Source organism: Staurois parvus, unplaced genomic scaffold (genome assembly GCF_062004578.1).
Source record: "Staurois parvus isolate SC_StPar_1 unplaced genomic scaffold, SC_StPar_1.0 ptg000031l, whole genome shotgun sequence".
Classification (NCBI taxonomy): Eukaryota; Metazoa; Chordata; class Amphibia; order Anura; family Ranidae; genus Staurois; species Staurois parvus.
Genome location: NW_028317827.1, coordinates 322213 through 349142, shown reverse-complemented (window position 1 = coordinate 349142; position 26930 = coordinate 322213). Strand labels below are relative to the sequence as shown.

The window sequence follows — 26930 nt, the reverse complement described above, 5'->3', positions numbered from 1 at the left end:
CCACCCTGGCCCCAGAGACATGTGGGAAATGTAGTTTGATGGGGGTCCAGTGTGGATGAGATCTGGATGGCCGGTCCATGCGCGCTCATCATCTTCTTCCTGGCGTGCCCACTGAGATGGCTCTGCGTGCCATAGGTTCGCCATCACTGCACTAGATGGACAATTTAATCTTTTTCTGAATTCACTCTTACATGTTTCTATATTTATACTGGAAGGACGATAGAAAAATTTCCTGGTATGACTATAGGAAAAAATCAATTGGAAAGAACATTTATTTTTACATAGTTAGAGTTCAAATTCTGTCTTAAAGGAGAGTTCCAAGAAGTAAACTTGCAGTGAAAACTCATTGCACTGTAGGCACAATGGGGTGATGGCATGTACCCTTAGATTGGTACCCACCAGTTTTCCTCTAACTCAGTGTTCTGTCCTGCCTGGCACCTCTCTCTTGACTGCTGCGGTGGCCTGTAAGTTTGCAAGGAAACGGAAAGGAGTTTCAGAGCCAAGAAAGGAGAAAAAACTAATAAGTGGGACTTTACATGTGTCATTGGGAGTAGACATATAAAAACACAAATATAAGGTACAATAAAATACTATTATTCCAACAAGTCAAGAATAAAATTGTCAGAGGATGTATACAATAATCATACAAAAAATAAGCTTACCTCCAACAAACTTACCACCACTGTGGTGGGGGAATAACTCCTCCCAGGGGGCATACAAGGAGCGTCCAGTGGCCATGGCTGGACCCTATGAGATGCAAAAAAAAATGGAATAAACCCAGAATACATACAATGAGGAGATAACTTCCCAATGTTAAATGTTTGTCCTCTGAATATTAAAAAAAGGAGGGTCCAACCGTACCACAAATATGGAGTTGGATATGCCCAGACAACAGCCAAAAGAAACCTCAAGGACAGAAATGATGGTGGAAGATTTAAGAAGAAAAATGTATAATATAATAATATCCCAAGTACATACATTAACTATAAGTTACAGTGTAGGCAGTAGTCTATAACAGCCCCGAAGTCTCCTAGAGAGGAAAAGCCATGCAATAAAGGGACAGGAAGAAAAATGCTAGGGATAATCCAAATATCTCCAAACAATTGCGGGCAGGGGGGCGACCAGGGCTGCTATTAGAAACCATGGGCCTCCATACAATAACACATTGTGTTAATTTAGGAAAGGAATGGGCTGGTAAATGTGACATATTTTCAGACCTTTCCCCCACTCTGTAATCTGAAGGATCCTACAGTGTGCTTGCAGCTTCTGGTGGGAAGGAATGATGGGAAACCAGCAGCATTGTGGCAGTATGGGCACACAGGGGGCCTGGGAAGCATGGGGAAACTTGGTGCATAGGGAGGGTTATGGGTGCAGTGGGGGAGACAATTACTGGAACTGATCCCCTATATGACCCTCTGCAGCAGTTGAAAGCTAGCAGAAGGGAGAGCCATACAGGAGCAAGGTTCCAGTAATTGCCCCCCCCTCCCCCCCCACACACTGTGCCGATCACCCTCCTGGTGATACCCACTTATCCACAGCCTTGACGGCGACCCAAAGGCCAAGATATGAATACAAAACTCCAAAAGAAAAAAAAGAGTGGATAGATACACCAAGCACTGGGTCAGCGCAAAGTATCACATGGCTGATAGCATTAGAAAATCTGGAAACCCCCCAAAATACTGTATTCACAGAGCAATGTTTGTACAATGTTCCATTGTTTGCACGAGCCACACTTGGAAACAAGAACAACTAAATATGTACAATAAAAGACTCACAACTAGAACAAAACATAATAGAGAAGAATATTACTTTTACATAAGCTTAATCTGCACTCACGGTCTTAGGCATCTTTTTTTTATAGAGTGTACTAAATTGAATCTGTGCTCCAATACACTGAATATTTCAGTCTGAGAGTTGTAAACAAAAAAGAAACTCAAGATGAACCTAAAGGTCGGTAATGTGAACCAGCACTGTATGAAGGATTATAATGGCAGCTCATGATCTAAATCCGACAAGCCCACACAGCCTGCTTGATGAGCCATATCTAAATAAACTGGACCCTACATATCACCATGTTATCCCCTTGATCTGTTTTCTATTAATGTCTCGAGAGTCATAGTCATTCACACAAGTGCCTAGGCAGCAGTCATTGTTGCAGACAAACAGCTTGTGTCTTAAGACAAGGTCAATGCACCAGAATTGCCGACAGGAAATCATTATTTGTGCTTGATCTTAGGGTCACCTTATTTTAATGTTACCGTATTATAGGCAAGACTAAAAGTTACGGGCAGAAGCATTTGTTTAAAAAAACAAACAAACAAAACAAAAAAACTTACAAAATTAAATACAAAGATTGCCATCGCTGCCCTTTTTTTTTTTTTTTTTTTTTTTTTTTTAAGGACTAGTGCCTAGCCATTATGCTAACCTGCTAGTTTTAAATCTTTGAGTCACTCCTCTGGAACAAATATCTTAGAAAAGTCTGATATCTTTATGCTTGTGATATTCATTCATTATCTTAAATTGAAGGAAGAAGGTAGACTTGGCAACTAACATTTAGCATTTTCGGGAGTGGAGCAGATGGCAGATTCCATGTTTCCTTTATAGTAGGTTTCCATTAAAAAGCAAGCCTAGGTAACCAATTCTAGAATTGATATAAATACTATCTTGTAAACATTATGCTAGAGCTAACGATTATGTAGATCAGGGGTCTCTAAACTTTCTGAGCAAAGGGCCAGATTACTGTCATTCTGACTTTAGAGGGACCGGACTGTGGCCAGCGGGACTAGAAAATGTCCTTTGTCACTGGAAGTAAATAATGCTTCAGGCTTGGTTGTCAGTGGGAGTAGGAAAATTACATAGTGCTTTTGGTCCGTAGGAGGAGAAAGAGTGCCTTATTATTGGTATTGGTGGGAGGAATAGTGTCCCATAATTGGTATCAGTGATGGGAATAGTACTGTGTCACTGGTGTCATTGGGAAGAATAGTGTCCCATGGTTGGTGTCAGTGGAAGGAATGGTGCCTGATCATTGGAGTCAGTGGGAGGAATAATGCCCCATCATTGGTGTTAGTGGAATGAATGGTGCCTCATCATTTTTGCCAGAGGAGGGAATAGTGCCCCATTGTTGATGTCAGCAAAAGGAATAGTGCCCCATTATTGATGTTAGTGGACAGAATGGTGACTCATAATTGTTTTTTTTCGGGAGGAATAGTGCCCCAATGTTGGTGTCAGTGGAAGGAATGGTGTCCCATTAGTGATGTTAGTGGAAGGAATGTTGCCTCATTATTGTTTTTTTGGGGCAGGAATAGTGCCCTATTGGTAATGTTAGTGGAAAGAATGGTGCCTTATCATTGTCTTTGGATGGAATAGTACCTGTATCAGTGGGAGGAATAATTCCCCAAGGGCTGGATAAAAGCAAGCAAAGGGCCGCATCTGGCCCGTGGGTTGCAATTTGGAGGCCACTGACATAGATCCACATAATTCACTTTAACGTATATCTAAAGCCTTCTCTCTATAGAACCAGGAATCAGTGAACCAGACTGAAGGTCTTTTAGAAGAAAACAATACAAACCACCAAGGCCATTTTTTGTTGGGAGCCACTACCAGCACATGATAAAAATCAGAACCCCATAGCAGGTAAACTGCTTGGTGAAACAAATTAAAAATGTTAATGCTTGACTCTAGTATACCTTTAAGAGAAACGTTTCAGGCCAGAAATATGTTAGCTGCCATTGTTGACTTGTTTTTAAAGCCCAACTCCAGCCAAAACATGTTTTCTTTTGTTCTTTTTTCTTAATTATTAATGTATTTTTATTAAGTTTTATTTAAATACATAAATCAACAATATATCGTTTATCAAAACACATACAATCCAAATAACTTCTTTACCCCTATTTCCACCCCCCTTATCCCTCCCTCCCCAATAAATTACCTCTGTCCAAGTAATTCTTTCCGTTTCTTTCCTACCCTGTTTACCAATCTAAGTCTAAACCCTATATTCTCTCTTCACTTTTCGACTGTCCATTTATTCACTTTAATTCTCCAACTCTACTATCGGGGCACCCATCACTTCAAGGTTTTTTTTTTGTTCTGAACAGAAAGGGAAAAGGATAAGAACAGCTGTAGATGCAAGAATTTTTTTTTAGCAAAATGAGGAAGGAATGGAAGTTAGTAACACAAGGGCAAGGCCAGCTGCACTTTGTGGTTATGCTACATGCCATCAAGTGGCTCTAAGCTTGAAATTTTTTGTCATAATGCATTAGCTGCATTAAGGTAAAAAACACCCCAATACCTGTACTACCCTCCCGTGCCGCTGACTCCGCCTCCAGCACCGCTCCCCTTAATTCCTAATTTCACAGGAGAACCTGAGGGCAGCACAGCCACTGACTCCTGCTGTTGTCAGTAAAACTCCTGTGGCAAGGAAGCAGGGGCGTGGTTTACTGGCGTTGTGTATGTCTATGGGTGCATACAGCACAGCTTGGGATCACACACGTCTCTCCTTAGCATCTGGCTTTCTACAGGAGGCACCGGATGAGAGAGAAGCTGCCAGCTCCGGCAGGGCATTGCCAAAGAGGAGGAAAGCAAACCTTTTGTGCATTATCATTGCACAGAGCAGGTATTACCTCTTTTTTTAAATTGTAAGCCTTTAGTACCACTTTAAAGCAATGTACATCAACTCATAGGTAAGATGCATTAACGCACTGCAGTGGATTCTTTAAAGCTGGAATAAACTGTATCTGAACACCACAAATGCTATTTAATTCATTTTTAATATTCAAAGCAAACTCTCTCATCTGTTCATGTCTCCATGCCTTGTTTTGTTATTTTGTTGAGAAATCACTTTGAAAAGCATCCCCCTAGCAATTATAAACACAGCCATCTTATGTAAGGGCAGATGATTCATGTAGCATTTACTTCTTGGAATCCATCTGCTCTTAGCTCAGGCATGCAAGTAAAGCATGCTTAGCTGAGAAAGCCCTTCTTTTCCTCCTTCAGATGAAAGAAAAAATGCCCATGAAGTCTTCTGGGATGTGTGACATCATTTGCCTAGGCCAGAAACCAGGAAGCTACTGAAGAAATGTAGAAAAAAAAGGTTAAAACAAGTAAATAATCGATACCTTCCTATATCTATATACTAATGAAGAATAAAAAAAAGTTAATGTTGATTGAGAAAGTTTAGTTCTGCTTTAAGTGTGAATGGGCCCGTAAAGTAAGGCCATCACGCCAAAGAAGAAGACGCTTGCACTTGCTGACTTTTATTCAGGTGTGGCTAGTCCCCCATCTGTTACATTCAGCCATTGGCTTCATTCCTTGATAATCAAACTTCTGTTTTCCATCCTGACATTGGTCCAGTCCATGCCAGTTGGGATTTCTTCACATGCTTTTTTGTGGGTCATGAACTTGTTAAGTAATGAAGCCTCAAAACAGGTATAATAGCCATGGAACCAACAGTATTTCATTTTTATTTTACCATTGAGAAAGCCTGATGGATTGCCATAACCTTCACTTTTGCTCAAACCTTCTGTGCTCTTCTGGTTTTCCTGACAAAATTATTTTACAAGGTCATTTACACATGAATTGATCATGCGTAAATCACAGTGAAGAGGTTAAGTGCGTCCCTTGATCGGTATGTAAGTACATATGTAATCAGCAGTCTATAATTAGGTTGTTGGCTATACATTTCCCCCATGATGACGGAGTTCTGATGTCCGTCTGATTTTTACAAGTGAACTAAACGGTGATTAGGAGAGCCTGCTGCAACATAATGGTGCTAATTCTGCATGATGGCACCTGGCACTCACCAATGGCATGTGTGACCTGTGCTGTATGAACTGGTGTAAATCATATGCCATATGACCACTAAATGGGATCCCTGATGTATCAAACAGCTGATTGCCTGGGTTTGGAACACAAACTAGGTGTAAACATTAAGGGCCAGTTCACACTACATTCATTTCAGTTGCTTTTTTTCTGCATCCAAAATGCACAGAAAGTAGGTTATATAGTTGTCAATGTCAGAGTTCACATCAGTGCTGTTCCAGTGCATTCCAGTTGCAGAAAAAAAGTAGAACATGCTGCATTGTTTTACACAGAACTGTACTGGAACGCGGTAAAATGCATCAAAAACGCACCAGAATGCACCAAAAATGCATCAAAAACACACATGCAAAAACGCATCCGGAACGCATCTAGAATGTGAACCAGAACTAACTCCAGAATCAGCAAAGTAGAACCAGTTAGATTAGGTTCACACTACTTAGTGATGGCCACATACGCAAAATTGCATGCTTTTCTGATATGCAGAGAAAAGTATTGGCATTTAGCAGATGTGTGGTGGTGCCATGAAAACATGCCACAATATCGCTCACACCAAACTGCATGGTGCCGCATCACGTGGTTCAGTGCAGCGTATTTTTGGAAAACAGTGTGGGGCTACATTTTTACATTTCTTGTGCATAGGACAGCACATTATAATAACTAGGCTACCCTACACGTTATGCGTAGGATCACATGAAGAAAGCATGTAAACGAACCTGTGCTTCGTCGCACCTGTAGGTATCAAACAAGCTTTAATCTGCCCATAGATGGATCGGAATTCAGCTGGTTGAGCAAGGACTGACTGAATTTCAATCCATGTATGGGCACTGTGGTTGTGCTGAAGTCAATCTACCAATCAACTTCTGTACAAACGCCCTTCTGGAAAATTTCCTCTCGATCAGTGCTGCAGGCTTGAGCCTGCATCACTGATCTGTGTATTCTGATGGTGGGGAAGTCTCCCCACTCTCAGAATACAATGACACAGCGGGGATGGGGGAACGGGGTCCGTTTTTTTTTCATGCAACCTGCTGGTCAAGCAAAAAAACGGACCCACCCATATGGAAGAAAAATATATTTGAAATATATCTTAAAAACATTCTTCTTAAATATATTGACATATATTTGAAATGCTACAATTTTGGCCTTATTCAATATATTTCAAAATATAGTTCAATAAATATATCTATATATACTGCATGTTGAAATGCATTTTTATTACAAAATATATTAAAAATATTTTTTAAAATACATTTCAAATATACTGTATGTCTTTAAAAATACATTGTAAATGCATTTACAAATATATGTAAAAATTACTTTTATATGTTAAAAAAAATCTGAAGAATATATTTAAAAAATATATATTCTTAAAGATATTTTTCATATATTTTGTAATATATAAAAAAAGCATTTCAACATGCAGTATCTATATATATTTAAAATGGAACTAAACCCCCACAGATACTCACTCACAACCTATAGAGATGTGGCTGTTACATCCCTTGCCAGCCACTGTCATCTTCTCACGAGGTGCTGGGGGTTAAATCTTGATTGGCCAGTGGGGAATGATGTCATCCTACTCCTGCACATGAGAGTCAGTCATTCCAACACTATCGGTGTGTGCTAGGAATGAACAGCTCATTTTATATTCAATAGAAGACTGAGAGCAGCATGTTCTTTTATTGCTGAAGAGACATAGTGTTGGAATATAATGTTCATGTATTTTTGTACAACAACTACACCAGTATCGGTATTCAGTAGAGATATATTCTTCAACCAGTAGATGGCAGTGTTTATAAGTTTATCTATATTCAAACCCTATGTATTTTCCTGCTTCCTGTTTGCAGAGCAGCAGATAAACACATGTGGACTGTGCACTGTCTGCCCGGAAGGGCTAGCTAGGTTATATACAGAATCTCTAACAGGTTATGGGCCTAGGCACCCAATCATGGCTGACTACAGCAAAAGAAGTGCAAGATACAGAAAAAGCAAAAAAGACTGCAACAGAATAAAAGAAAATTGCCAGTAACACAGCTACAACAAAGTCCTCTCTTGTATTAAAAGAGGTAAAGACTCCAGAGAGAGAGATATCATATTACCCCGGTACAAATCATTAGTAATGCCTCATCTGGAAAATGCAGTTCAGTTTGGGGCACCAATTCACAAAAAGAACATTGGGGAACTGGAGAAAGTACAGAAAAGGGCAACCAAACTGACAAGAGGCATGGAGGAGCTCAGCTATGAGGAAAGATTAGAGGAACTGAATTTGTTCTCTTTTGAAAAAGAGGAGATTAAGGGGGGATATGATCAACATGTATAAATACATCAGTGGTTCATATAGTGAACTCGGCGTAGAGCTATTCACCCTGAGGTCATCACAGAGGACAAGGGGGCACTCTTTATGTCTGGAGGAAAAGAAATTTAATCTCCAAACACGGAAAGGTTTCTTCACAGTGAGAGCTGTGAAAATGTGGAATAGACTCCCGCAAGAGTTGGTTCTGGCCAGCTCAGTGGATTGCTTTGAAAAAGCCCTGGATTCTTTCTTGGATACACAGAATATAACTGGATACTAACATTTATAGGTAAAGTTGATCCAGGGAATATCAGATTGCCTCTCGGGGGATCAGGAAGGAATTTTTTCTCCTGCAGGAGAAAATTGGACCATGCTTTGCTGGGTTTTTTTTTGCCTTCCTCTGGATCAACTGTGGGTATAGGATTATAACTTTTTTTTTTTTTAATGGTTGAACTGGATGGACTTTTGTCTTTTTTCAGCCAGACTAACTATGTAGCTATGTAACAAAGCATTCAGGGGTGCTCTCAGTGTTTCTGTACATGGCACTAAGGCCTTGTTAACAGAAGTAACACTGCATTTCAAACCTGCCTTTTAAATCCAAAGGGAATGCGTTGCAACCCCAAGCCAAATGCTTGTGGTGTAGTAATTACTTGCAGAATCATCCTGGAGGATGCTACCTTCCCCCTGAAAAGCAACCCACCATTGTTCATTTTTCAGAGGAGAGAATAAGAGGAGAGACTGCCACTAAAGGGGGCTGTTATGCACTACATGTGTAATCATTTTCAATGTTAAATAACTTATGAATAAATATTAAATAAGCGATCAGCACATTAATACAATATTGAATGATTTAACATAAATAAGGCATAGAGTGGTAATAAATAAATGTGTGTTTTCAATGGTTAGGTCTTTTTTTCTGTCTGTGTGATTTCCCTTTACTTCCTGTCCCGGCAGTGCAACAGGAAGTGAGACGAAATCATCTTTTACACAGTTGTCACTGGACACGTATCCCCCTTGGAGGATTTCCCCTCACATCCTGTTCTGATAACAAATGTAAAATTTTGGCTTTCCCATTACTTTCAATTCAGGTTACAATAGTCATCATGATAAATACAGAGCGTGAATCTTCCCAACAAGCACACAACAATAAGATGCTCACAAGGGTTTTAACACTTCCACACTATATTCAATATTAAAAATAGTTTTAGCATTAGCTATACCTTAAAGCTGAACTCTAGGAAAAAGCAATTTTTGGAGATTTGCAATGGAAAAATAGATTACCATTAAGTTCACATGGGTGGCCGCTGCTGGGTTTGGTAAAACGTTTACATTTTTTCAGCCCATATGCTATGGTAAATATCAGACATCCCAGTGCTGGGAGTCCTGGTTGGAGTACAATTCTCACATCAAGTCTCTTGCTGTGTACCTCTTCCATTCAAAAATGTCTTGTTATCTTTTCAGTGAATGCAAGGAATTCTGTGATTGGAGGAGGGGAGATTGTGACAATCATCCACACCTCCTCCTGTAATAGAAGCCCTTGTATTCACTGAAAATAATACAAGACATCTTCTGAATGGAAAGGTGCTGAGCGAGAGACTTGATGTGAGAACTGTACTCCACTTAGAACTGTAACTCTCAGTGCTAGATTTCAGCTGTACTGTAATGTATGGGCTGAATCAAATAAAAGAGGATGTCACCAAACCCAGCAGCCACACAAAAGACACACTTTATTAGTGGGAATTTATTTTTACAGTGCAAATGCCCAGAAGCTGTTTTTGCCCAGAGTTCAGCTTTCATTAGATAAATATTTTCAATACAGAAATACACATTTTAATAAAACATTTGATTGTTTTAGCTTTTTTACCATTAAAACATTTTTATAGAAATGCAATCAAAACAGTTACTAAAATTACAACAAATGGATAATTTTTTTATTCTGGCTACTTAATATAGCACCACCTAATTCTATGGTACTTTACTGAAGTATCAAAAACATACAAACTTTGTTAACTACAGTGGCACTTTATAAAAATATAAATAAATAATCCTAAACTATCGCAGTTAAGCGAGTAAAAAAAGTACAAATATAATTTCACTTTAAAGTAAAATATGTTGTTTGTTTCTGTATATATTTTCTAATATACAGAAATACACATTTTAATAAAACATTTGATTGTTTTAGCTTTTTTACCGTTAAAACATTTTCATAGAAATGCAATCAAAACAGTTACTGAAATTACGATTGGATCATTTTTTTTAAATTTTGGCTATTTAATATAGCACCACCTAATTCTATGGCACTTTACTGAAGTATCAAAAACATACAAACTTTGTTAACTACAGTGGCACTTTATAAAAATATAAATAAATAACCCTAAGTTATCGCAGTTAAGCTAGTAAAAAAAAAAAAGAAAAGTACAAATAAAATTTCACTTTTATGTAAAGTATGTTGTTTGTTTCTGTATAAATTTTCTACTTGCTCAGACATGTGATCACTGAATCACATGTCTGAGCAAGTACAGGGCAATGGATCACAACTGTATAACCAGCAGAAAAGAAACAAAAAATTATAAATATATATATATATATATATATATATATATATATATATATCCATTATTGCAGATCCCATCAGATCTTTGCCCCTCTAGATCTCATTTGCACAGCCAAGACAACAGATCGTGCTTGTATAGGACTAGAATAGATCACATATGTAACCCATCAGGTTTGTGCCTAAAAAGTAGGATAGCAGATCTCATTGCCTAAAATAAGGCCACCAGATCACATCTGTACAACCAGGACCCCGTACATTTTAATAAAACATTTGTTTTGTTTTTTTTTAATATATTAATCATTTTGGTAAAAATACAATCCAACCACTTGCTAAAGATACAACTGATGGATCATTTTTAATTGTTGCCATTTTATATTTTCTTTTCTTCTTTGGAAGAACCAGGTTATGTGTCCTCCAGAATGCCGACTGGTAAGTGTATGGATTCTGCTAGGTAGAGGAGTCTGTGTATGTGGACACTGGGTCCATTGCTGAGTGAATTGTTTTCTTGATTTTGATGTAGATCTTCAATCCAATTGATACAGCTCAGGCTGGTCCAGGTTCCATCGGGGTGTGACGGCTTTATCCTTATTTTTTCTACTCCTATGCTCGCCCCCAAGACCTATTTTAACCATTCATCAGTTAACATAGATTGTGTCTGACAAGGCAAGCATTAATATGTGTATTATTTATACTGAACGTAACTTACATGTCTATGTATGTTGTGTTTAAAAAAACTTTTTTACACCTTAGTGCAACACACCCAACTGGTCCTTAGGAAGCGATAGTCATTGTGAAATGCGTTGACCTTTGAGTATGAAGATTTTGTAGTCACTGACCCTGTAAGTATATGTTTGAGATATATGGATTGTACATCATTATTGAAGTGTCCCTTTTGGCTCTTTCTCAGGGTTGGGTAGCACCATATGTCTATGTTTGGAGTGTCGTTTTTTTATTTATATACATTGTAATGATTTTAAATTATTTTGTAATAAACTTTATGGTTTTATGTACACCGCTGTTAAAGTCCACCTGGTGTTTGGTAACAAGTTTTTGTTCCAATTAGTATATGATGTTCTATGGATGTGGCACAGTCAGGGTCTCCTAATATTTAGAGTTGCCATTTTATATAGCGCCACCCAATTCTGTAGCAATTTATGGAAGTTCTCTCATGTAAAATCATATATATTTTGTTAACTATAGTGGCACTTAAACATAAACATAAATTAATAACCCTAAGCTACCACAGTCAAAATAAAAAATAAAACAAAAAGATTAAAACTAATAAAATGTAAACTCTATTGTATATTTCTGTATATATTTTCTAATATACAGTGTACATTTTAACAACACATTTGTTATTGGCTTTTTTACATTAGACATTTTCGTAAAAATACAGTAAAAAATATTACTAAAATTGCATCTAATAGACAATTTTTCATTCTTGCGATTTTATATAGCACCGCCCAGTTCTGTGGCACTTTAATTAAACTGGCAATACTGTATATAAAATATGAATAAATAACCCCAAGTGAAAAAAAAGTGAATAAAAAAAGATTGTTTTCACAATGAAAACTTTGTTGTATATTATATTATGCAAGTTAAACTGGATTTTTTTTTAGTCCCCCTACTCCCCTACCCATATATTTCTCTCCAAATCAATGACAACATAAGTACAAAATTCTGACAATGAAACAGTAAACAAAAATATAAATACTAAATTGTCTAGATGTATCCTCACTTGTTATGATTTGCCCAGAATGAAAATGACTAGCCCTGTTCTCTATGGATCTGCTGAACAGGTGGTCTTCAGAAGGGTCAGGAAATATATTTAGCATCTGAAACCTGAGCAACCTACTTGAGGATTGGCTGCTGGGCGCACATGATAATTTCGGAGCTGGTGCATTTGCTTTGCTCTTGACCAGCGTTTCTGAGGAGGGAAGAGTTGGAGGCTTTGCTGCTAAGGGAATTAATTAAAAGTCACTGGTAAGAGTCTTTTTTACCTCCTCTTTGTATCTACAGGACTAGCCTATGATCTGCATGGACCATAGCTCAGTGGCTTGCGACAGTTTTCAACTAGGACAGTAGCAAGCACCTATCTGGGATGTAGTCAGAAGACCTGTCTACTCATTTTCTTCCAGTGGTGTCTGTGCAATTTTGTCTTTCCTTTCCACTGTATGGTGATGTGCCATCCTACTGCTAGATCTAACGAAACTTTCTACCGACTTTGTGACTTTGTATAATAAGTGACTTTAGAAGGCTGCTGTGTCTGTTGCTGTCATTGGGAAAGTCGTACATAATTTGGCACAGCGCTGTTGATAATTATTTTATACATTATCGGGAATGATTATTTCTGCTTCAATCTGTTATTTTTTGCTTGGCACTAAAAAGGGGAGAGCATTACACGTTCCTATATTTAACCTGCACTAGTGGGCTTCAGTTGCCTCAGAAGGTATTACAGCTGAACTGGCTAAACAAATCCAGCCAATCAGCCGGCGGTATTAGATGTCACATAACTTTGGAGCAGCTGCTGGAAGGCTTCATCGCCTAACTTTGGGGACTGGGATCCCAGGCACTGTTCTAAGACCTGCACTGAAAAGCTTTGACAGGCCCAGCTAGACATTCCACGCCACCCCTCCGCTCGGCTCCTGTGTTACATTCACAAAGAAAAAACATTTTGATATTTTTCAGGTCTAATCTTCAGAAACAGTACAGAGATCCACAGTACAGGCCCATGCTGTTCAGAACGCAAATAATCTTGTTACCATAAGGTTATTATCAGTCTTGTGATTTTATGTCATCAGTCTCATGAATGGCGGTATACTTACTATTTCTGTATACTGTATGTGTGTAGGTCTGTCCGTCCGTCTTCTTCTCTCTGGTATTTTATTTACTGCATACATCAGTGTGTGTTACCATAGACATGTGTACTTTACATTAATAATTGTGTACGTGTGAGAGAGAAATAGGTAGTAAGATAGATAGATAGATAGATAGATAGATAGATAGATAGGTAGATAGATGGATAGATAGATAATTATAGATAGATTGAGTTATAAGATATATAGATAGATAGATAGATAGATAGATAGATAGATAGATAGATCGATAGATAGATAGACAAATTAATTGCTATAGATAGGTAGATAAATAAGTGGACTGATAGATAAATATATAGATATAGATAGATAGATAGATAGATAGATAGATAGATAGATAGATAGATAAATTGATAGCGATAGATAGATAGATAGATAGATAGATAGATAGATAGATAGAAAGATAGCTTGGTATATATATAGGTAGATGGATAAATAAAGATAATTAGATAGATAAATAGATAGATAGATAGATAGATAGATAGATAGACGCATTGATATAGAAATAGATTGATCACATTGATTTAACTCATAGTTCTTTATTCTGTAAAACTGTATGTAAAGATATATGTGTGTTTTTAAGTACATATACTGTATATACATGTATGTATGTTGTAGCTCATGTACCTAATATACATCTATCTATCTATCTATCTATCTATCTATCTATCTATCTATTATCTCTCTATCTATCTATTGTCTATCTATCTATCTATCTATCTATCTCTCTATTATCTATCTATCTATTATCTATCTATCTATTTATCTATCTATCTATCTATCTATCTATCTATCTATCTATCTATTATCTATCTATCTATCTATCTATCTATCTATCTATCTATCTATTATCTATCTATCTATCTATCTATCTATCTATCTATCTATCTATCTATCTCTCTATTATCTATCTATCTATCTATCTATCTATCTATCTATCTATCTATCTATCATCTCCCTATCTATCTCTCTGTACATCCATTATTCTATTTCTGCTGTCCATGTATATGTAACATTATCTCCTCTCCTCAGTTTGTAGGTGACAGAGAGGAGCCTCATCATGGCGGACGAGGAGGACTTAGAGGAGTATGAGGTAAGTTCTATGAAGCGATCTATATGGCTGCCTATGTTATGTGATTGTGAGGGAGGTGTCTGGATTCCATTGTGTTGGTGGTTTCTGGAGATGTTTACAGAGCGGTGAAGTAAATGAGAGAATGCTGCATTCCGATCAAATAAAACTTTATTTATAGCCCAGAGTGAACACATGTAGTATTCATCTAACTACCTCACGTAACAGGTTTGGTGCAGATAGTATGATCGCCGTGTACTCTGATACCCGTTTAGTCAGCAGATCTGGACACATACATAGATATGGCAGGTATGTGTCATTCCCAGGGTGCCGTAGTTACACTGGCTGTCAGTCTGAGCTGGCATTGCTGTGATCCGTATGTCCGGTGTGCTCTGGGGATAAGCGGGCCCAATCAATGAGCTCATGAAGTATCCTGATACCTCCATTTCTACATGTATTTATGAGGTCTTTATCACATGTATATATACCATATACCATTACATGTATATATACCATCAGGGCCTACGATGGTCGTTTCTAGGAGAAGGTCTGTATGACCGATGTGGTTGAGCACACAGTTAGCCGGTAATTTCTTTGCTATATTTCCACACTCCCAGGCCTTACACATTATTGCTGAATAAAATAAGGACTGCTGTAATTTTTAGCCTGACAGCAATTCTTATAATATACTGGATTGCACCAAAAGTTTCTCTGTCATGTCCTGAAGAACATTAGGCCAGACCCAAATCCTGAGACAAGTAGTCCGCCATTTACAAGCTGAGAATGGAGTCAGACCGATGCGATTTCTGGACATGCTGGCAAATTTCTGAGGGCTCATTCACGCATGTGGTTGGCAATAAAATTCTGCCATTCAGCCACACTTTTACCACCCCCTAACTGTTATACCCCTTAGCTGCAGAGACTGTGACCAGGGGTGCACTAGCGTTGCCACCTCAGCCCTTTAAAACCAAACACCTATTAATTACACAGGATCTGTGGCTGATTAAGGTGGTAATTAAATTCACTTAGTGTCCCACATGGCATTAAACTATAATTATGATACCCCTGTCCTTTTCACAAGCGCAAGTGAACGGAGCCAAGTGCCCTGCAATGCACGTGGGTTCCGCACACTAGTGTGGGGATGAAGGGGTTAAAGCAGGAGTAAGGATGCAATACAACCCCTCCTCACCCTCATCAAATGCTCTCTTCCATTCTTAATGTCAACAAGCCCTTAGGGTCACCTTTCATGTAGCAATCTGACTGTACAATTTCGATATATACTGTACAACCAACTTTATTTTTAGCAAAGCAATGTAATAAGGACCTGTCTAAACTATCCAATGTATTTGTATCTAACCAGGCAGGACCCTGCATAAAATAGATGTCGGTTGGCCTAAAAGAGGTCCAATCTCTGAACATTCTCCTTTAGTTTTACCAAGACTATGCACGATGAAGACAAACCTAAGCAATCTTTTTTAATTAGTATCAAATCAGGTAGGTCTTTATACTACATAATTGATGGTAGATCTAAAACAGATTGTACAATCAGATTGTATAGTGTAAGGTCAGCCTTAAGCTCACCATACACATTACAATTTGATTTGTCAATCTTCTTTAGATCCATCAACAACTACGTAGTATAAGTGCCTTACCTGGTTGGATACAAATTGAATGGATATAATAGATAGATCAGACAGTTTTGGTAAATCTAAAAGGTGATTGTACAAAGATTGTATGGTCAGATTGTACCATGTACGGTAACCCTTAGTGTGGCCATACACTATACAATTTGAATGTTCAGTTGCCTTTAGGTCTGCCATCGATGATGTAGTGGAAGGGCTCTGCTCATTTAAGGCTGGTTCACACTAGCCCACACTGTGCGTTTTGGTTGCAGGTATGAGAATGGCATCGGTTCCTGCACCTGCAACCACCTGCAGCAGAATCACACTGCTCTTGCAGGATGCGCTGGGCTGTCATTCATTCGAAATGGCCCCCCATTAATTCGAAATGGCCCCCCATTCATCTCAGCCCACAGCATAATCACGGGTGAAGGAACAGCAGGAAAACCGCATGCGTTTTTAAAAGGTGCATGTACCTTTTTCTTTCACGAAATGCGGGTACAGCAATCACTAGTGTGAACCAGGCCTGGTACAAATGCAATTCATTATTTAGGTGTGTCCTCATATTACATAGTGTTGGTAGATCTAAAGGAGATTGTACAATCACATTGTAAAGTGCATGGCCAGCTTTAGGCTGACCATGCATTATACAATCTGATTCTACAATATCTTTTAGGTCTACTATCAGCTATGTAGTGTATGGGTCTAACAGGAAGAAGGGTCAGCCGCACACCGTGGATTGATGAATATAGTGTATATTTATTGATCCATAGGACACATAAAAAACCAGGACATGAATACAGGACCTGTTAACGCGTTTCACACAATCTCATGCCTAATCATAACCCATAGTGTATGGGTCTGCTTGATTTGATACATATTTTATTGGTTGCTTGTCCTTAGATTGCATCATTTTGGTAATTCTACAGAAGATTGTACACTCAGATTGTTTAGTGTATGGCCAGCTCTGATCTTTGGGTCTGTGACTCATACCGAGAATTATTAGGCTGGCTACATGTCCAGTTAGAAATGGCTACAGTGTGAATTCGGCAGGACAAGATCTTCCACCATGTCAGAGAGTTTCTGATTTGGTACCACACGTTTCCAAGGATTGGAATGGCTTGTTAATTTTTTTTAATCCCTACACAGCCCAATCATACCAAGTAATGCTTGAGTGTGGTATTTGTGAATATTGGCTGTATATGGCATCCATTAGTTTATATAAAAGGCCGACAAACAGGATTAAGACCTGCCTAAAACCTGTAGTCCCTCTGCTGGTTAAGAATGGAATATCTAGATTTAAAGGATAAGTTCACCTTTTAAAAACAAATAATATTCACATTTTTTTGAAGGTTAAAAAATGTGCACTTATTACTTTTTGTTGCAGGAGCCTACAAAGCATGGCAGTAATCAGCAGATCACTGGTGTCATGCAGGGCTTCTGCAGACCTGTCAGTGTATCTGTTTGCCCATATGAGCAAGCCGATACACTGTGACAGGACGAATCAACTAGCTACCACAGTGCTCGGAGCTCTGTGTTAGCTCAATGAAATCTACAAGTCGATAGCTGATCAGGCTGTTGGGACTTTTAGTTTTCTCATTCACAGAATACTATGGATGAGTGACGCAGCTGGGCGGGCAGAGCCCCTCACGGCCACATTTTTTTCAATTTTGACAGCTAGCAGGAGGAGAAGATCCCCTGCTAGCTGTCAAAGCAAGGGAGCAGAGAGGTGTGGGTGCCGGTCCCTTCATAAAACGTTACCCTAAATACGGATGTAACATTTAGCATGCTATGAAAGGTGAATGTATCCTTTAACCCCTTCACACCGGCGCCTCTCGGCCCTTTAAGGGTTTCAGAATCTGGGAGGCAGAGGGGTTTAGAGTCATGTGACTGCCGTGACACGTGGTCACGGCGGTCTCATGATCGGGAAAGGTGCAGATCGAAAGAGGAGATCGGGACCTTTCCGTGAGTACCGGACATGTGTGCTGGGAGCGTGCAGGGCACGCGCTCTCAGCACATATGTTCTTTTTTAATAGAACGTAAATGTGTGGCCGCTCGGCGTCTAGGCCCAGACGCCGGGAGGCCGCACATTTGCATTTGGCCGGCGTGAAGAGGTTAAGGATTTTGCCAAAACAGTTCTTATTCGCTTTAATATCTCAGAGCAATCAGCCCAACACATAGGAGTAGCTTTACTAAAGGCAAATAGACTATGCACTTTGCAAAGTGTAGTTACACTCTGCAAGTGCAGTTGCTCCAGAGCTTAGTAAATGAGGGGAAGCTCTGCTGACTTCCATCATCCAAGCATGTGCAAACAAAAATGTTTGTTTTCTTTTCCCTGCATGTGATTGGGTATTCATTTCAAAGAGGAGCTTTACCTCATCTACTAAGTTCTGGAGCAACTTTAAAGTGCTCAGCCTATTTGCTTCTAGTAAATCAACCCCATCGCTTGCAAACATGGCACTGTAGATTTGGTGAAAGTTGTTGGGGTGATTCCTTATATTATATAGAATATATATATATATATATAAATATATATATATATATATATATATATATATATATATATATCTATAGTATATCTTTCAGTGGTTCTGGCAAAATAAACCCTACATTCAATCACCACTGAGCAATATAGAAAGGCCGTAAGACAACATCTACTTAAACTGAAAGAGAAGTTTTGAATGGACTTGGCATGTACTAATTATTGCCCCATTAAGTTGGCAATACACTTTGAATGGAGCTGCAGGGGTACAATCCTATCTGTAATATGTGGAAAGGTAGACAACATGGTAGGATCATGTAAGCTAAAAAAATTTTTACTTGTTATGGTTGAATATATTTTTTTTCAGAAACCACATAAAGTATATAGGTACACAGCAGTAAGGAAGTAACAGTACCCCACTTGCAAGGAACGAGGGCAAACGTCAGGCCAACTAAAGCTGCAAATTACATAAAAAGGCAAATATATGACAATGTGAATTATAACATAGAGTATAAATAACAAAGGATAACTCATAAGACCCAAGCATGAAGTTCTGGGTAGGCTAAATCTATTAAAAAAAATCCAGGCTAATCAAGAACACTACAGAAATTTGACTGCCTACCACAGTGGAGGAGAGGCTCCTTAAAAAAGGGCCAATTTTTACTTTGTTATGCCATTGGTTTAAAATCCATGAAAACAGATCCACTTACGCGTTTCAGCTTCTTAGCCTTACTCATAGCTCAGCTTAGCTATGACTAATTCTGAGAAGCTGAAATGTGTAAGAAGGTCTGTTCACATGGATTTTAATCTGATGGCATAACAAAGTAAACATTTTTTTAGCATACATGATTCTACCATGTTGCCTTCCTTTTTGGATATTACTAATACTAGTTAGCCTACAGGGACATAAGTCTGACCACTGATGTCTCTCATTTATCCTATTTGGAATCTGGGTTGAGGGCAGTGAGTTGCTGTGCTTAGATAACATCTGATTTATCACAAGTTCTCCTAGGCAGAGTCTCCCTTTACCCGCAAACCCAGCACCTGGTGGCTTATAATGGTTGCATATAATTTGGTCTACAGGCCAGATCTGTAATGTGGGAAGACACGGCTGCTTCTATAATTTACTGGATGTGAAAACTGAAATGGAATGTTGGTTAAAATAGTTTTAGTGTCTGTAGGTGTAATAAGAGCTGAGCTTTTCTGGAGCTCTCTGCAAGTTATGGACATGCAGCCTCTGTCATTTTTTTTGTGCTTTAACATCTTTAAAAAATTTTGTCATTGTTACTCTTTTGCATGGGTGTCTAAATGTGTCCTCCAAAAATGTATCACCAGTTTCATGTTTATATTTAGTGTGGTGAAACGTTTTGTAGATATCAACTATGTTATGTTGTTGTTTTGTTTTGTTGAATCAGAAGAGAAAAACTGGATGGTTTCAATACGAATATAAAAAGTACCTATTGTATAATATATAATAAAGATATATTTAAAAAAATATAATTTGAGGATTTTTGAGCAGTTACAGCTGTGTTTGAATCACAGATATCTGTATTGGTTGAAATAAAAATTTTAAACATGCACTTTTTTCATGTTTGCAGGTACTTATGATAAGCACGTTAGTGTGAAATGTGTCAAGGCTTTTTGTTGTCGATGTATTGTCAAGTGCCTTCCTTTGAGCAGTGTGCTCCTTGGCCCGTTTCTTTTGTTGTTTACGGAGTTTTCAAATCCTCTTTGGTTTTGTAATCCTGTGTGACATTATGCCAATAATAAGAATCCCTTTAGCTTCAAACTTTTTTACTTTTATTGATGACTGGCACAATTCAACACTCTTTTCTTTTATTCTATTGAACATACACAAATGTTCCTTGAATGGGGGTGTCCACATGCAATTTGGCTTCTTGCCCACTGGTGAATTTAATCCTTGAATGCTCATGTGCAAGCACAAGCAAATTATATATATATAAAATATGTTCAGCAAATGTTTTTCAAACTGTCCAGCTGGCTTTGTCAAGGGTTGTCAAAAACTATGGAGCAGGCATGTCCAAAGTCTGGCCCATGGGCCAATTGCAGCCCATGTTCCGGTTTAATATGGCCCCACAGGTAATTTGGCAATATCTAAAAAGGAGAAAAGCACCTCTAAGTGCAATATGTGGTACATTTATTGAGGAACATAATGAGAAACACATGATGAAAGAAAACGAAAGGCTTAGGCATATGTGGTGAAAGCGAAGGACATGCCTGCGTCCTCGATGTATACACCATAGTAAACACTGGAGGAGACTCGGGATGTTCACAGGGAGCCAGCCGGCATGTGTGAGATCCAAAGATGGCGTCCGGAGTCCATCCTGGAGCGCAACGATGACGTCAGTGTGATGACTTAAGAAAGTCCAGCATGCAATGTGATGCGTTTTGGAGCATTCATGAGGCCAATGAAAGGCAAAGGTGTGCTCCCTTCTCAAGCATTGAAGGAAATCAGTGAGAGTAATTTAGCTTTTTTTTTTTAGGGGGAGAAACAAGTACGGATTTCAAATATGTCATGACCAGTATCAGTCGCTCCTTTATCCATTCATTTTTTTTGCTGCAAAATGGTAGGCCCTCACACATGTTCACTTCATCAAATCTGGCCCTCTTTGAAAAAAGTTTGGACGATCCTGCCATTGAACGAAAACTAGTACAACCTTGTCTTGAATTTAGCAAAAAAGGGTATCCTTAATTTACTACAGGCAAAAAAGACAGGAAAATACATCTTGATATGAGTTAATAGTCACGCAAAGCATCAGGGTCAACACTACAGTAAGGACCTGATTTACTAAGAGTATTAGCCACTGTAACCTATGCTGTCTTTAAAAACCTTGTATGTTTAAAGTGAGGGCAGGCTAGAGTGAACATTCCTTCCTTTTATCTATCAAATCTGGGGAATATTGAGAATAATAAAAGGCTAAATAAAATGTACACTCTACTTGCACTTTGAATAAACAGACACTGATTTATTCAAAGTTTGGAGACTGTTCACAAAATGAATCTGTGAAAATTTGCTTCAGTTATCCAATCATGTCAAAAGAAAATCCCTGTTTACTTGTTTCATCTGCACATGATTGGATAATTAAAGTGAAACTTCACACATTGGGGCTGATTTACTAAAACTGGAGAGTGCAAAGTCTGGTGCAGATGTGCATGGTAAGCAATCAGCTGCTAACTTCAGCTTGTTCAATTGAGCTTTGGAAAAAAAAAACAAACTGGAAGGTAACTGGTGTTTATGCAGAGTTGCGCCAGATTATGCGCTCCAGTTTTAGTAAATAAACCCCATTTTATTGTGTGAAAATTCTCAGATCTGTACGTAACACCCCGGTCACACTGGGTTCGATTTGGCATACAATTTGCATGCCATGCGACTTTGAAATCGCATGCCAAGTCGCACCCTCTTGTCCGCAATTACAGCGGTCATATTGGTTCCGACTTGGTCAGAGCCGCACCAATTTCTAAAGTAGTACATGCACTAATTTTGGTGCGATTTGCATAGACATCTGTGTCAGATGTCTTGCAAATAGCACCTGAAATCATCAGGTCACCTGACTTTGAAATCGTGCGACTTCACTGTAAGTCGCGCGATTTCAAAGTCGGGTTTGATGTGACCGGGGTGTAAATCAGACTTGTCTCAATATTCAAACTAATATACTGTATAAGCTACTTCCACAGCACCCTATAATTTAGAGGTCTCAAATAATTAATATACAATAATTAAAGTGGTTGTAAAGGCTTAAGGTTTTTAATGTCAAGAATTCTATGCATGAAGGTAAAAGCAGCAACCTCAGCCCCCCCCCCCCCTAAAACTTATATGAGCCCAATCCTGATCCAGCAATGTGCACAAGACCCTTGCCTCTCCTGGGTCTCTCCCTGAGACAGCAGTGGTAGCACTGGCTCCTGCTACTGTCAATCACAGCCAGTGAGCTAATGAGGAGTGAACAGGGGGGAGGAGCCAAGCCACACTCTGTGTGAATGGACACACAAAGCTGCGGCTCGGGAGCTAGCCTGCTCGAGTGCCTCCATAGCAAGCTGCTTGCTTTGGAGGCACTAGACAGGAGGGAGGTGCGGGGAGCACAGGCAGGGGACCCAAGAAGAGAAGGATTGGGGCTGCTCTGTGCAAAACCATTGCACAGAGCAGGTAAGTACAACATGTTTGTTATTTAGAAATAAGAAAAACCTTCAGGGCCAGTTCACATTACATGCATTTCAGTGTGCTTTTTTCTGCATCCAAAATGCACAGAAAGTAGGTTATATGGTTGTCAATGTCATTGTTCACATCATGCTTGCAGTTCCAGTGAACAGGCTGGATTGTACTGGAACACAGTACAACAGATAAAAAACGCACTGAAACGCCCTGGAACGCACCAAAAACCACCGATGCACATATCCCTATTTACATTGAAGAAAAAGAGAGGGGAAAAAATTAACCGGAAAGCATCAAAGATGCAGCAATGTGTACGAGAACAGCGGCTCTCCGTGCTCTCTCCCTCCTCGTTGGCAGACACCGCAGTGGTTCCCAGTGCTGTGAATCACAGCCAGTCAGGAGGGAGCTGAGCTGCGCTCTGTGTGCCTATAGACACTCAGAGCAAGGCTTTGGAACGAGCCTGCACAAGTGCCCCCATAGCAAGCGGCTTGATATGGGGGCACTCAGCGAGGGAAGGAGCCAGTAGTGCCAGCAGGGGAAGCGAAAAGAAGAGGATCGGGGCTGATCTGATCTGTTTGACATGGTCCTTAGGGTGCCGTTGGAAGAACCCACATCCACATGCAACACATTACCTTTTAATATATGTTGGAACATACCCTAACTGTAACAAAAAGACAGGTAAAGTCGAAAAATCTCCACTTGGTATGAGACCAAAGTGCTGAATTTGTGGCACATCAATCCCTACTACAATACAAAAACAATCTTCAATAGATACGTACATAACTGTTGTTTGCTCTGGAAAAGTTTAGCGAACATCCATGACAGTTGCTGCTTTCTTTAATGTGTAATTAGCAAGTTGCTTTAATGGTGTTTGCCACCTGCTTACAGCTACTTGACAAAGATAATAAGGGTGACAAATGTTACATTTTGCTCTAGACAAAGTGAATTGGTTAAAGAACTGTACAGCTCTGCATTCTCTTCAGGGTATACTGTACAACGTAAATGCGTGTGCATTTTATTTTATTTGTCAACTCTGATTCCCTTTGTTTCCCAAGTTATGATTACTCATGGAGACCATGTTGGCATTACAGTTGTATTTTTTAAGCATCATCATTTCTATCCAGTTTTTTTTATTGTATAGTATAAAAACAATTTAATTTACATATCTGACTTATTTTTTTAAAGTTAATAAGATTAGTACTTACAATGTTTCCAGTCATGGAGATACTGTATGTTAAATGCTGGAAATGACTGATTTACAGTATGTGCAAATAGTTGTGTGGAATATCATAATGGCTCATAATTTGGTAATGTTGCTGACCTTAGTCATTTTATGTAACAAACATAGTTCAGTATATATTAGTTTATGTATATAATATCAGCAGGGCTACTGTTAGAAACCACAGGGCCCCAAACAGCAAACCTGACAGCCCCCCCCCCAAAAAAAACACATTTCACTATGCTTCAGTTATGAACACAGTGATTGCTCGGTATCAATCACTGATTGTGTTCATTCAGGGAATGCAGGGTCTGGTCAATATGACATATTCACCATACCCTTCCCCCACTCTCCATCCTAAAGGCTCCTATTGTGTGCTTGCAGCTTCCAGAGGAAAGCAGAGGAGGGAAGCTTTGCATGGATGGGGGCACACAGGGGGGCCTGGGCAGCAGGGGAAAACATATGGTGCACAGGGAGGTTGATGCAAGGGTGGGGGGGCATTTCGGTCAATTACTGGAGCCGAACCACCTTAATGGCTCTCTCTGCAGCAGCTGAAAGCCAGTGGGAGGGAGAAGTGAAGAAGCCAGCTTTCAGCTGCTGCAGAGAGAGCCATACAGGGGATTGGGTCCAGTAATTGCTCCCCCGCCATGCCGATCACCCTCCCTGCCCATATCAAATCCTCCCTGCCTGGGTCCCTCTGCTAGCCTGGGCCTCGTACAGGAGAACTGGTGGTACTCCCTTAACTAAGGCCCCAAATTCAAGTATTTATAACTGTTTAACTTAAACTTTCTGTTCATTTTCTTTAGAAAGCAGCCACTGCCAGGGTAGAAAAGCCTGTCCCCTTCCAACCCGCTGCAAAGAAGGACTCTTGCTCTCAGTGTGGAGACTCTGGTCCCTCTTACACAGAGGTCTGACACATCCTCTGCCCAACCCACCTAGCGCTTTGAAATCAGAAATGTTCATGCTTTTGTCCGATCGGGGAAATCCAGCCTGAACTCAGAAAGGGGGTATGTTGGACCTCTGCGAGAGGGAACACTGCTTCCTCACAGAGAGCAAGAGTCCTTCTTTGTATCACCTGCAGAGAGATCACGACTTCCACATAAAGAACAAGGGTCCTTCGCTGCAACATGCTGACAACGGACAAGCTATTCTAGCCAGGCTGTGGCTGCTTTCTAGACTAGAATAGACTAGAATAGCTGTAAGACTTTGCTTACCTTTAGTTTTGATGTACCAGAAAATCATTTAGCTGATTTAAACTGAAAGTTTAGTTGAGCCTTAATGATATTTACTCAAACAATAATTCTGTAAATTAATTTCTAATCCATTAACAAATAAGTTGATGCATTCAAAAGTTAACTGAAGTTGTATAGGGTTCCTTCTCTTATGTATCACAAGCAACAAGGTAACTTATGAGTAAAAACGTATGGGTAAAAGAGAAGTGTGGGAAACATTATTTAAAAAAAAAAAAAATCATACTTACTTAGGTGGATGCAGCATCTGTCCCCCGTTGGCTCTAAGGGTGAGTCCTCACCATTGCTGTGAGTAGAGAGCAGTGACTGTCACCACTGTCTGCCCTTACCCCCCCCCCATACTCACTGGAGAGCTGGGCTGTGGAGGGGGTGGGAGCAGCTGGCTCAGGCTCTCAGCAGCTCGCTGAGAGCCTGAACTAGGTGCCGCTCCAGACTCTAGGGTGGATCCCGACCATATGGTCTCGATCCTTCCCCAGCCTGAACCGGCTCTGTGACGTCAAGCAACAGCAGGCTTCAGCCCACTGTCAGCTGCAAATGGGCCACAGGAGAAGTACAGCCAAAAGCGCTTTGGCTGTACTTCTCCTCTAATGCATATAGCACCGGCTATATTGGAGAATACAGGGGTCATAACAACATCACTATATAGTGGTTTCAGATCCAGTAAGCACTAGAAATATAAGCCCTGTTCATAATGTAGAGAATGCAATTCATACAATTGGCTGTAGTAGGAAGAATTCAATAAAATTAGGTGATCAGAGAGAATATTTGTGTTTGTGCCTTCCTAACAAAAGCTGGAGTCTGAGGGTCTTTTTTAAAGATATGGGTTTGGTGAAAGGAGTAAAAGAGTTCCAGAAAAGAGGAGCAGCACAAGAGAAGTCTTAAAAGCTGAGTAACTATAGTTACTACAGTTAGTCAGACACTTAATGCCAACTATTGATATGTAGATGTAGAGATGAATTGAACCTAGCTATGTTTCTCACATATAGTTTACAATCTAATCTGATGATGTCTATGTTTATGGGTGTACAGCTATTATTATGCATGGATTTGTTGATATTCAATCCACATAATATTTCTCTTGGTCAAAGATCTGATCATTTTGTGATGAGATTGATCAACTAAAATTTTATTGGTGAAGTTTGATTTCTCTGAAAATACTCCAAGCTCTTTGCAACCTTTCAGATCGAATTTTACAGTATCAGATGGTCATCTGAACCTTAGGAAAGACCTCTTTCATAATATGTTGCCACTTACAGTGTGGATAAACATGCCATAGGGGATTAGTTCTAAGAGTTTGGCAAAGATAATGTGTAAAGTCATTATAAGGCATTCATCTGGCACCTAGCAAAAGGACAGTGACACAGTAAAAGCTTTATCAGGGGGACAGTTCATCCCTAAAAAACAGAAATATGTGTTGTATAAACTACATTGTAAATACTCCTCTATATTCATAACAGGGACCCAACAGAAAAAATAATAATCGTAGCAGATAAGAATGATTTATGTGTTTGTCTATATTGTTTGCATGAGATATGTATAAAACAAAGAATACTCTTGAAAAATAGTCCTGAGATTACCAGTGATGA

General features: G+C 39.3%; 1 protein-coding gene and 1 long non-coding RNA gene across 28 annotated transcripts in view; one reads left to right on the top strand and one right to left on the bottom strand.

Moving 5' to 3' along the window:
* Nucleotides 1–254: 254 nt before the first annotated feature.
* Nucleotides 255–12474, bottom strand: LOC149470750 (uncharacterized). Its single transcript, XR_016307997.1, has 3 exons — nt 12400–12474; nt 663–747; nt 255–462 (listed from the first exon to the last, which is right to left on the bottom strand). It is a non-coding gene; the product is annotated as an uncharacterized LOC149470750 (long non-coding RNA).
* Nucleotides 12475–12619: 145 nt separating this feature from the next.
* NEB (nebulin) overlaps nt 12620–26930 on the top strand; it is a 257274-nt gene continuing 242963 nt past the window's right edge. For 22 of the 27 annotated variants that reach the window (XM_089659283.1, XM_089659261.1, XM_089659309.1 and 19 more), the window contains exons 1-2: nt 13344–13429; nt 14570–14630. In XM_089659283.1, coding sequence (XP_089515409.1) covers nt 14598–14630 — 33 coding nt within the window. In that variant the 5' untranslated portion in view covers nt 13344–13429; nt 14570–14597. Of the gene's footprint in view, nt 12645–13343; nt 13430–14569; nt 14631–26930 lie in introns of those variants that run through there. The other 5 variants (XM_089659316.1, XM_089659275.1, XM_089659269.1 and 2 more) reach the window with 3 other exon arrangements.